Raw genomic sequence first — 13,607 nt, forward strand, 5'->3', positions numbered from 1 at the left:
CATGTACAGGACATATGCATGCCAATAAGACCAGTCTTATAGCCTATTCACTCACTGCTGCAAAGCGTCAGACTATCCTGTAATTTTTATGATATTGCAACATGGGACTATTTATCTCCTTTACTAAATTAATGAGATTTCTGGACCCCTGGGCACTGCTTTAATGGAATTTTACTGTAGAGCAATTACCCTGTATTACAGTTTTGTAAATCCATACAATTTGTTCAAGTCAAAAGTTACCATTCGCCAAGAACGTGGCTCATCAAAAATCTTTATGCGAATAGAACCGTAAGGATTAAATTCATCTCTATTCAATGGTCAGTGTGCCCAAAACCTGGAAGAAAGAAAATAAGCAGCACCCTACTGGGGAACAACAATGTGATACACCCTGCAGAGCAGATAAAGTCAGCTGGGACATTTAATCCAATCTAGGAAACGCTGTGCTGCGTCTTCGGCTGTCATTGCAACTGCAGCTCATATCATCTTAAATAGGATAATAGTGTTTCCTAACTTTCACTTGATGTCTAAAATTTGGTTCAAGTTTCAAAAAAATCTAAAAATAAATCTAAAAAATTTAAATATATCTTTGATGAAGACTCTTCATGGGATGGTGGTGCAACCTTCTAATGTGAACCTCCTCCCCACCAAACATTTATCTATGACAGGCATGCTCAACCTACGGCCCTCCAGCTGTTGTAAAACTACAACTCCCACAATGCCCTGCTGTAGACTGATAGCTGTAGGCTGTCCAGGCATGCTGGGAGTTGTAGTTTTGCAACATCTGGAGGGCCGTAGGTTGGGCATCTCTGATCTATGAGTATAATGAATGATTGAACACCATTTTACAGATCACTCAGAGGATTATTCTGCATACAAAGTTACAGGTACATGCTGTATAATAACCCAGAGCTGCAATCAGAATTCTGCACGCTTCTCATATGAAATATCCCAGAAATGCTCTATGGCTCAATTTGTATGCCTAGCTTGATCTGGTTATTTGTGTTCTAAGATGTCAAAAATTTACATACTGTAACTAAAGTAGGAACAAACTGGCACCTCTGTGTCAAAGGCATTCAGATGAGTTACTAGGGATGAGCCTAATAACTAGAGTGTGGACTACTTCCAATAACAACCACCATAATAGTGCATGTACTGCAGCTCTGGTATTTAATCCAGGTTGTAAGTCAGGAGTAGTACAAGTAAGACTTTGAGCCCAGACAACACACAAGGTTTGTTTGTAGTCTGTAACCATGTCAACATATTGGTCTGCCCAGGAGATGTTTACCCAAAATTGTACAATATTTGTTATAAAAACTACTTGAAAATGTGTTGCTTTTTATCTATTGAGAACTACAATGGTTACGAATGTGGACATCTTTAAATATAAATAAAAAATACTGACTATAAGGCCTCTTTCACACGACCGTTTTTTTTTTCCGTTTTGCGGGCCGTTTTTTGCGGTCCGTATACGGTCCGTATACGGAACCATTCATTTCAATGGTTCCGCAAAAAAAACGGAATGTACTCCGTGTGCATTCCGTTTCCGTATTTCCGTTTTTCCGTTCCGTTTAAAGATAGAACATGTCCTATATTTGGCCGCAAATCACGTTCCGTGGCTCCATTAAAGTCTATGGGTCCGCAAAAAAACGGAATGCATACGGAAATGCATCCGTATGCCTTCCGTATCCGTTCCGTTTTTTGCGGAACCATCTATTGAAAATGTTATGCCCAGCCCAATTTTTAATATGAAATTACTGTATACTGTATTTGCCATACGGAAAAACGGAACGGAACAACGGAACGGAAACGGAACCACAACGGAAGCAAAAAACGGTACAACGGATCCGTGAAAAACGGACCGCAAAACACTGAAATGGACATACTGTCGTGTGAAAGAGGCCTAAGGCTAGGTTATGTGTTGAGGCTAGGTTATAACTAGAGGGTTTTATTAAATATGGAAGTTTCAAAGTATTCACTGTCTTTTAGTGTAGGCTAAACATTCTAACTTATAGAATCCACATGTTACATTTTTGACCCAAAAGTGGATCCTTAAAGCTGCAATTGTTTAGTGCTGGATAATCTTGGGGTGTGGAGTCTAAGGAATCTCCCTGTTTTTTACCCTAAACCCCCCTCATGGAGGTATGTACATTACTGATCATATGCCAGGTCACAACCCCAGAAAAGTCGCTGATTGGTGGTAGGCGTGCTGATGGAAGCAGAAAAGTAGTCAAGATTGGAGTAATAAGAGCGGTCAAAAATGTCAAAAGCTTTAGGCTACATGCACAAAAAATGCGGATCTGCAAAAAATATGGATGACGTCTGTGTGACATCCGTGTTGTATTTGTTTTTTTTGCGGATCCATTGCAACAATGTGTATCCTTGTTTGCAAAACGGACAAGAACAAGACATGCTCTATCTTTTTCATGTGGCTACGGAATGGGCAACCTGATGCGGACAGCACACTGTGTTCACATCCTACCCGCAAAAAAAACGGAACGGACACGGAAACAAAATACGTTTGTGTGCATGTGGCCTTAGGATGAGAGTGGCCAGAGGTCAGAACCGGGAGTACACAGCTACAAGGAGGACATCACTGGAGAAGGAGAACTGAGTTATTTTGCTTAGAGGCCTGACATTGCCAGTGGCTGGAGACAAAATATCCATGGCCACCAACAAGGACTCACCTGTAGAAAGGTGACATCACAAATGAAAGCAACAACATTAGCTTTTAGTGCCAATTTAGTGAACATTGCCACAAGATTTCTCAGCTGAACAGAAAATATTTGGATAACCTATTACACTTTTATACTCCTGAGACAAACCCAGTGGGTTGACATAAACCAAATGTAATTATACAGTAGCTTCAGAATATTATAACCATTCGCATCACTAGAATACTGGTCAGCTCCGGGAATGTGCACTACCCAAAGTGATCAGCACTGCTGCTATATAAGCCACGTATGGCAGAAGAACCACAAGCCAATGGACACCTTATCAAAAGCTTATTGGAGACTGATATTTCTGAAGAAAGCCTAAACGCATTAACACACTGCAAATATCTATCTATAAACTACAAATTGGTGTGGTGATGAAAAGCTGGAAGTGCTCAACCCAATATGCAGTGGTGCATCTATACCGGGGGGGGGGGGGGGGGCAGATCCTGCACCACAAGTACCACAATAGACATCCTACACAGGATAGCAAATGTGTGGATGTGATAAACAATAAAACAAAATAACAATAACGTTTACAAAGACAGGTGCACTCTGCGGTCTTACTAAACCCTCATACTTATGTAAAATTTAGAAATTAGCCAACATAGCTTACTGTGGAGGACATGTCTGAGCCTGGAGGTGTAGAAACTCCTAGTCTGAATGTGCCTTTAGTTCCATCTACAGGCAGCATTCTGGTGCACATGTGAGGCCTGGGCTATATGAGCCAGTCTTTGGTGGGGATCATAGCTCTCTGCCTCCTCCCGTTGTATGCATGGTCACATGCTGGAAGTAACTGGGAGTTTGCTGTGAGTCAGACCTTGCGCTCCAGTAATTTTCCCACGGGCTCCTGGTATTGCCCATACGGCACAGGTAGGTTTACAGTTAGGTCCCGAGATACTTGAGAAACCTTGGCGCGGTGCTCGGGCTCAGACATGTCCTCCACAGTAGGATATGTTGGCTAATCTCTAAATTTTACATCAGTATGAGGGTTTAGCAAGTCTGCAGAGTGCACCTGTCTTTGTAAAAATTATTGTTAAATATCTTTCTATCTAAATATTCCAAAATACCTTTATGTATTATGTTCTATTTTACATTTTGGACAAATTGTCCAATGGAGAAGCTTTACTTAAAGAACTAGACATGAAAGGGTGGACTTCTCAAGTCATCTACAGTAGATGCAGCTCATAATTATAGACCTATTTTCCTTTAAGACAAGAAAACTGTCTAGTAATTTTAAAGGACTTCTCATCTGTTTGTACAGAGCAAACCTTTTGAGGGAGAAGTTGAAAGAAACATTACCTTTCTTTCAAATGGGCAATTCTCTGTATAAACTAGTACTCTGCACTATACCTGACACTTGGGTTAGATGCTTTCTGTAGAATAGCAAAACACAATTTCCTTTAAATGTTTTGCAGACGGCGAATTCATTGATAAGGATCAAAAGATAGAAAAACACATGACAGGCAAATGAGAAAAATATGAGCAATGTGACATAGGAGATCCTGAATATTAGTGCATTTTTGTATTCACAGTTTATGGTTCTTTGAGCTTTTGCGAGACAATCAGTCTTATTATTGAACTGATAAAGGAAAATTATATTCCTATTTTTTCTCCTCACCTCTGATAAAAGGATGGCTGGAATACATTAATATCATTCATTCAGAAACAAAGACCGAAGATCATGGGCATTGCCATAGCTCATGCTATGGGGCCCAGAGGTTGGGGTGAGGGTATCAGGTGCAAGAACATTGTATCTTTAAGTCGGGAAAAACAATATGGTGTCTTTTTGCTATACTGTGGGTTTTCTGATTTTACATGCCATTAATTATTGCTGCTTATGTTGTTTTCTTAATTGTCTTACACTAGGTGGTGGGGCTCCCTTTTATTTTGCTATGGGGCCCTATGAGTTATAGTTAGGCCTCTGCCCATGATGACAGATGAACTACTTAGCCCAGTTTTTTTTATTTGTTACTACTACTATTGTTGTCCCTGCAAAGGTGTCAATACACGTTAGATGAAATTCTAATGAAAATAATCATTTAGAGCAGGGATCAGCAACCATCGGCACTCCAGCTGGTGTGAAACTACAACTCCCAGCATGCATCATGCTCACCTGTTCTTCTAACTCTCATAAACGTTAACAGAGCATTCTGGGAGTTGTAGTTTCAGAACAGCTGTGGTTTCGGAGGTTGCCGATCCCTGATTTAGAGCAAAATAACCAATACTTCTTCATGGGAAAGATCTGTCACAGAAATAAGGGTGATCAGAACTCTGAAAAGGACCAGATACAGAACTGTAGCTAAACGGGGGTGAAGAGGTAGCAGATGCACTGGTCCATGGAGCCTAAAAGACCATGTGCCTCACATGAGAAGAGAAATACTACAAATAATGTGATCAGAAGTCTGAAAAGGAAGAAACTGGCAAAGAACAGTAGACATACAGTAGGGGCTACTGAGACAACGGTGACACCTGGGTCTTGGAGCCTTGGTCTTGGGCCTGAAAGATCCCTCTGCCCCTGATGAAAAGACAAATACTACAAATAATATGCTATATTTGGGGGAGCCAATTACAGCTATGCTTTGGGACCAAGAATTGTTAAGCTAAACTTTCGTTACTTTTTTGGGGGCTTGTAGGCATTCAGATAAAATCTGGTCTGACAGACGCTTTGAGATGACAACATAACTTTTATCACTAAGTTTTATATAAGTAAACGAAGGCACACCAGCCCCAACAAAAGTGCCTCTGACCCAAGGGTGCCGCTTTCCTACATTTGACACTGAGGTCTTTCCATTTTCCATAGCTACCTTTGCATCAACTTATAGTAAGTATTCCTATACTGCAGAAGTCTGAGTAACTGGCCATGTAGCTCTATAGTGTAGTGGTCAAGATTCTGAGCTGTAATGTAGAAGGTTGTGAGTTTGAATCCCACCAGAAACTTTTCAGAAATAGAGGCTAAATCAGATTTAAATACACTGACTTGAGCACACGTGATGCTCGAGCCGACCTGGTGTTTGGCCGCGCATGCTCGCCCAGCACTATCAACTTAGGGGCAGCTTGCTTCGTTAGTTATATCTTTTCATATGTGTATTTCTTTTTTCTCTATTTTAGGCACGGTGGTATGTTTATATTTACTCTACCTCACTCATCTATCCTCTATGAGAGCTTCAAGTGTAAACTTACTGTTTAACTTCCTGTATACAAAGGAGCATCTACAGGGCATGTCAAAGGTTGGGGTTATCCTAGTAGGCAGGTTGGAACTAGCGTGCACCATGGTATCTTCACTATTATGTGTAGTTCTTTTATTTTTTTTAAGCAATAGATGATGTTGTATATGATCATGCTGTACCCCAAATAATTTCATTTGCAGAAACCACTGTGTTCCGGTGAGCACCTCTACCATTTATTTGATCTCAACTGCATCATCATACATTTGGAAACAGTCGTCCTATAGTTATCGGACTATAATGTTCACGGTAAGCAACTGCTAGAAATGCGTTATTTCTACTACAGTAAAAAGTCTGAAACTGAAAGTCTAAGGTTGCCAATAAAGTAAAGTTCCTACAAATGTGCATTCCAATGGCCCCAACGAGCAGTTCAAAAATGGCCAAAAACACATGGTGATAGCAGATCTAACGTGGTATGTTGAGAGATGGATTCTGCCAAATACAGTAATCAAACAAAAAATAATAGAATTGTGAAAGGGCTGATACGACTGGAAAGATTAAAGCAGAATCAAAGGGCAGAACAGAACACAGGGTTCACCGGACATAAAATGCGGAATAAAAGCAGACGGGTGAGTCACCAAGAAGAAGAAAAGAGGGTCCGGTGACAGGCAGAGGACAGACATGGTGCAGAATGGAGAAGTGTTTAGGAATATGATCATTCCATGCCTCAGAGCACAACATTCCAATGTTAGCCTCCTGTTGCTAGGGAACCAGGCATAACCTCCATTGCTAGGCAGACGGAACAAAATATGGTCATGCCTCGGAATCAGCCAACAGCAACAATAAGAACATAAATTATTTTCTGCCATCAATCCTAGCAGGAAATCATACCCAGCTATTTCATGAAGGTGGGTTCTTTATTGCGGAATGAAGGGGACGTATGTTATAATACGTGGATAAGACGACACTCACTATACACGAGATACAAATGTTGGAAAAGCAAAAAGTACAAATACATATAGAGTTTATTCTAATAAGCTGCGGGTGTCCGCACCCTGCTCTGACATATTAACTGACGGGAGATACTGCGGAAAAACTAATGAAAGTAAATGTGGTTTAGCATTCTTTCAATGACTGACATTGGCAATCCCCAAGGATTTTCTAAACTGTCCCTGCTGTTTGAGCTTAATTCTGAAGGATTTTACCACCCTCTCTAGGGAATGTATTCAGCGAACCCACGCTGAGATTATATAAACTGCATTCAGCGCTGCTCGAATATATAGAAATCTGATGAACTGCACCGTGTGAAGAAAGCTCAAAAGCCCCAAATTTTAGAATGTGCAGATCTGTCCTAGGAATGGGACGATAAAAACCTTTTTCTATTTTCATTATTGCAAGCCGTCATGGGAAAGTGATTTTCAAATCGATGCTCCTTTCCTTTTCAGGCAGACTCGCTGTGGTGTGCTACCTGTTAACCTGCTGAGAGGTGATTCTCTTGTTTGCCGTTGACAGCATACTGATAGCATTTGCTCCTAATTTCAGATTCTACGCGTACCGTGTATATATATATATATGGCTACATGCACACAAACGTATTTTGTTTCCGTTTTTTTTGCAGATAGGATGCGTACCGCATCAGTATGTCCGTTCCATAGCCCCGCAAAAGAAATAGAACATGTCCTATTCTTCTCCATTTTAGGCATTGTTACAATGGATCCGCAAAAAAAAAAAAAAAACGCAGGGCATACGTTTTTTTGGGGCAGACTGCAAAACACATGCGGTCATGTGCATGTAGCCTATGTCTAAGTGAAAGCTTTAATATAGTGTGGAAAATGAAAAGGGGAAAATAAGTGACCCACATACAGAACTGGTGTGTCACACAGGTCACACAGAACGTCTTGTAGGTGGACCTTTGGTCATTTTGTGCTTTTGTGTTAGTGGTCTCCAACCTGTGCCACTCCAGCTGTGTTTCTAAATTACAACTCCAAGCATGTATGCTTGGAGTTGTAGTCATGCAACAGCTGGAGAGCCACAGGTTAAAGACCGCTGCTCTAAGTACTCTTTCAGTAGAGTCTTCTGGTTTACTTGAGCTTACGGTTGAAGCCAAATAAAATATGATCTAAAAATTGTTGAGGTCTGTCCTTGGTTAACTCAATATTTCCCATTCAATGGACTCTTCAGTTCCTTTGTTTTAAGTCATTGGGATGGTGACGAGTGTGCGAGAACGTATCTGGATACATACACAGTAGGTGTATATGCCCTTAATATATTGATAATACCGCAGTGGTCCATTAACTGATATAAACCATGGAGCCCAACACAACTGTAAAAGGAAGATTAATGCTCACCCTACGATGGATGATCAACCCACGTGTTACAAGCCTCATACTATCATCAGTATACATAGCGGATAGAATCTGAAGATCTAGTGGACATTTGTTACAAATAACTAGCGAGAAAGTGGATTTTCCTTAGAGTAGCCATATCTGGTGAAATAGAATTTTTTTACCAGATATGTTGCTCAGCAGAACGTAATTTATTTCTCTTGTAATCAGGATTGTGGAAATTAAAATATTCAGGGACTAGAATCATGTGGCGCACACCTCCTGATCTACTGATTACTGAAAACACAAGGATAATGTTGATAAACTGTGTGGTCTTTGATGTCTTCACATTCATGAAATTATTACATTTTCTTAATGTGTGAGAATAATATTTGAGAAAGAATATTAGTGAAATCATGATGATTTGTTATACACATGGTCTTGGTCTGGACGACACAATTACAACTGACCCATCTGTAAGAGGTTGCACAATCACATGCGGTTGGTACAGTAATTAGCTAATCCTACATGTTAATAAGAAGAAATGATAGGCTAAGAAACAATCACACCCTATGGAACAGAAGTTAATCTTCATCCCTGATTCACAAACTTTTTAGAAAGGTGCTCTACTATGGGCATAAATATGTGTCAACTCCTCCCTGTGACCAGCATTGAAAAGCACAAGAGCATAACTCCTAACTCCCTCTAGGTCAATACCCACACTATACAGAAGACACACTGGATAGGCTAAGCAAATAAGGACACATTCTGCACCAAGTTATCACATTATTTGGTACATAACAGATAGTTTTCAAACATAGAAAAGTGTGTAGTTTCACATACCTGGACATTTGACAACAACACATAGATGGGTGCGGTTACTGTGGTTTTTTGGGGGAAGAAATGTGCACAATAGCCCATACAGAAGTGTTAGTTATACAAAACTGCAGAGGATGGAGACAGAAATGGAAAGCAGAAGGTGCAGAAGGTCGTCTATATACAGGTGGATGGACAGAGACAATACAGAGAGCACTGAACTAGCACAGACAGGATGCTACAAGGACACATTGCTGCTTACTGTGGGCTCTTGGGGTAGAAAGGAAGAGTGACATGGCTGAGATCCTGGATGTCAAAAGCAGTGGGCTCAGCTGAGATAGCCTGCCTCTTGGTCCTCTGTTCCCCTAAGGTGTTGGAAGTTTGTTTCTGAGCCTGTTGGGTTGCAGGTTTGATCACAGAGCGATACTTATCCAGCTCATTCTGCAATCTCTGGATGAGCTCGTCCTTCTGATCTAGTTCCAGCTCCAGCTCATCAATGAGAGCATCCCTCTGCCTGAGCTCCTCAATCTTCTCCTGCAGAGCGTACTGCAAGTCCCGCAATGTGCCCATATTCCCGGCAGGGGCTCCTGCTGCCTTCCCTTCTCCCTTCGTCGTCTTCCCGGTCAATTCAACCCCCCTCCAGAGCAGGATCAACCGCTTCCTACTTTCTCCAACTTACTTTGCGCACAACAGGTCGTGGCCCTGGCTAATAGCGTCCCTACAAGAAGTTCCCTTTTGCGTCCGCGATCAACGGTCTTCAAGATCCTTGCCGGAGGTATTTGTATCCGTTGTGCATTAAAAAAAAAATCCCCAGCCGGTCCCCAAGAGGTCTTCACACTTCTTGCATCCGACGAGGAGGTCCCTAACGATGAGGAAGATCCACCTTTCCAATGGTAAACAGATGCCTCCTTTTGTGCTATAAATTCCTTAGAGCCCTGGGCTACCAGTGTCTACAGGTCACCACCACACTGAGGTCCTGGAAAGTGTCAGCTGCTGTAGAAGTAGATGTCCACCAGGATGATTACTAGAGAGAGTGGCAGCAATCACAGGCAGAGCCAGGGAACATTTGCATTCATGATCTCCAACTAGAAGAACAAAAATCCCTCCCTCTGTCAGGATGACTACGATTACAGAGAGCTGAGCTCTGGTTCAGGGTGATTTCCAGTTATCTGCGTCAGAAAGAGGCACAGAGGGAGTAAGACACAAGCAGAGAGGGGCTGTGTCTACAGGAGCTTCTGGAGAGTAAAGCCTGGAGTGTAGGCATCTCCTCCACAGCACTGCACTCCCTGCCTCCTCTGTGATAGCACAGCTCTGTATGTAATGCTCCTGCTCCTGATCCCATCACATGCTATACCCCTGCTCATACTAAGCTCTTCTTATTAGCTTCCTTACCCACCTCTCCAGTATGCTTTTACACATGCAATATACACCACATGGGTAGGAAGATCTTAACTGTTCTCTCTGCTATTCTGCAACAAAGCTCTTTCCACCTTTCTGCAATTTAACTCATGATGTTCAGTAGATGACATCATTCCCCACCAGCTTCAGTTTATGCTGCACCATTCCTGTTATTAATGCAACATAAAGTATAAGTTGCCCATGAATGCAACCATTCAGTTTCATTGCAGCATAAATAAAAGATGAAAAGTAAGGGTACCTTCACACTAGCGTTATTCTTTTCCGGTATTGAGTTCTGTCCTAGGGGCTCAATACTGGAAAATAACTGATCAGTTTTATCCTAATGCATTCTGAATGGAGAGTATTCCGTTCAGGATGCATCAGTTCAGTCCCTCCTACGTTTTTTGGCCGGAGAAAAAAACGCCGCATGCTGCAGTTTTCTCTCCGGCCAAAAATCCTGAACACTTGCTGGAATGCCGGATCCGGCATTAATTTACATTGAAATGTATTAATGCCGGATCCGGTACTAAGTGTTCCAGCAAAACGGATCCGGTTTTCCGGTCTGCGCATGCGCAACCCTTTAAAAATGAAAAAATTAATTAATACCGGATAAGTTTTTCTGGATTACACCGGAGAGACGGATCCGGTATTTCAATGCATTTGTCAGACAGATCTGCATCCGGATCCGTCTGATAAATGCCATCAGTTTGCCTCCGGATTGCCGGACTTGCAACGAAACTGCCTGCCGGAATCCCATGCCGCAAGTGTGAAAGTACCCTAACAAAGCAAGCCATTTTGCACACTTGAAAACCCACCAGGCTGTCCCACGTGCCACTATCAGCCAAGGCTCACATCCCAAAATACACAGACTATGATTAATAAAAATCTTAAAAGACACCCATTGACTTTTCTTAGCCATTCAAGGGATTTTAATTGGCTGCATCCGATCCGGTATTTTCTTACCGCAATTAAAGTGCTGATTATAACGATAGCTAATTATTGTAAATATTTTATGGACAACTTAAGGGTGCGGCCACATGGAGCAGCCGTCCTGGGGTTGGCACGTGGCCGAATAGCTTTTGGTAGTACGAGCCACAGCAGCATCATAATAACTAATTAGACCCGCATTGTTTATTTGGTCTTCATTGTTAATGGCTGCATGTTTCTACAGGGTGCTGCACAGCCATTAACAATGAAGACTGAAGAAGCAATTTGTTTCTGATTAGTGAATTAGTGATGCTGCTGTGGCTCGTACAGCCACCTGGTACTCAATCTGAAGGTGGCCACATCCCGACCGTAGCACAGCCGCTCCTTGTGGCCAAACCCTCAGATTCTAGTCTATAAGACAGCGTCTTAACAACGTTAAATAAATTAATATGAATATATTCACATGAGGCAGATTTGTTGCAGACATTTTTGCTAGAAATGTGCGACCCCATTCAGAAATATGGGACTGAAGTTTCTGTTATAGACATTTTGGCTACAAATTGTTGCATGTGATTTCACGTGTACGAATGTAAACATATGATCAGGGTCCCTATTGCAGAAAAGCCAACAGCCAAGAGTGCATGTGGTCATCAGATATATTCGCGGGACCACAAAGTCCATGGCTTCTCACTTTATGGAAGCACTTGATCAAAGGACACTGTGACTGTACTGTAAGTGCAAATACTGTACTGTGTAGAGAGAGAACATAAGGACCACACAGTACCTTTATTAATCTATTATTTATATAGCACCAACACTTTACAGACATTGTCATCGCTCACCGTCCCCACTGAAGCTCACAATCTAAATTCCCTGTCAACTTCTCTTTGGAGTGTGACAGAATACCCGGAGGAAGCCCACACAAACATGGGGACAACATGCAAACTCCATGGAGATGTTGACTTCAATCGGATTTGAACCTAGGACCCCAGCGCTGACCGCTAGGCCACCAGGCTAACCAGCTGTACTGTTTACACACTCTGCCCCCTAATATGACATCACTCTGTCACCTGTATGGCACCATTCTGTCCCCTGGGTATGCCATCACTGTAGCTTGTATGCCATTATTGTCTCCTGTATGCCAACACTATCCCCTACATGCCATCACTGTCCCCTGTATGCCATCACTGTCCCCTGAAAGCAAACACTGTCCCCTATATGCCATCACTGTCCCTTATATGCCATCACTGTCCCCTGTATGCCGTCATTATCCCTTATATGACATTATTCTCTCCTGTATGCCAACACTATCCCCTATATGCCATCACTGTCCCCTTAAAGCAAACACTGTCCCCTATATGCCATCACTGTCCCTTATATGCCATCACTGTCTCCTGTATGCCATCGCTGTCTCCTGTATGCCATCACTGTCCCCTGTATGCCATCACTGTCCCTTATATGCCATCACTATCTCCTGTATGCCATCGCTGTCTCCTGTATGCAATCACTGTCCCCTGTATGCCATCACTGTCCCTTATATGCCATCACTGTCTCCTGTATGCCATCACTGTCTCCTGTATGCCATCACTGTCCCCTGTATGCCATCACTGTCTCCTGTATGCCATCACTGTCCCTTATATGCCATCACTGTCCCTTATATGCCATCACTGTCTCCTGTATGCCATTGCTGTCTCCTGTATGCCATCACTGTCTCCTGTATGCCATCATTGTCTCCTGTATGCCATCACTGTCTCCTGTATGCCATCACTGTCCCTTATATGCCATCACTGTCTCCTGTATGCCATCACTGTCCCCTGTATGCCATCGTTGTCCCTTATATGCCATCACTGTCCCTTATATGCCATCACTGTCCCCTGTATGCCATCACTGTCCCTTATATGCCATCACTGTCTCCTGTATGCCATCACTGTCCCTTATATGCCATCACTGTCCCCTGTATGCCATCACTGTCCCTTATATGCCAACACTGTCTCCTGTATGCCATCACTGTCTCCTGTATGCCATCACTGTCCCTTATATGCCATCACTGTCCCTTATATGCCATCACTGTCTCCTGTATGCCATTGCTGTCTCCTGTATGCCATCACTGTCTCCTGTATGGCCATCACTGTCCCCTGTATGCCATCACTGTCTTCTGTATGCCATCACTGTCCCTTATATGCCATCACTGTCTCCTGTATGCCATCACTGTCCCTTATATGCCATCACTATCCCCTGTATGCCATCACTGTCCCATGTATGCC

The 13,607-nt window shown here is 42.5% G+C and overlaps 1 protein-coding gene across 3 annotated transcripts in view; it reads right to left on the reverse strand.

Moving 5' to 3' along the window:
• Positions 1–13,607, reverse strand: part of PRKG1 (protein kinase cGMP-dependent 1) — a 1,133,286-nt gene that overhangs the window by 908,154 nt on the left and 211,525 nt on the right. The window contains exon 1 of one of the 3 annotated variants that reach the window (XM_044296554.1): positions 9,281–10,252. The exons of 1 other annotated variant lie outside the window; for it this stretch is intronic. In XM_044296554.1, coding sequence (XP_044152489.1) covers positions 9,281–9,588 — 308 coding nt within the window. In that variant the 5' untranslated portion in view covers positions 9,589–10,252. Of the gene's footprint in view, positions 1–9,280; positions 10,253–13,607 lie in introns of those variants that run through there. One more of the 3 variants, XM_044296556.1, reaches the window with a different exon arrangement.

Source organism: Bufo gargarizans, chromosome 6 (assembly GCF_014858855.1).
Source record: "Bufo gargarizans isolate SCDJY-AF-19 chromosome 6, ASM1485885v1, whole genome shotgun sequence".
NCBI lineage: Eukaryota > Metazoa > Chordata > Amphibia > Anura > Bufonidae > Bufo > Bufo gargarizans.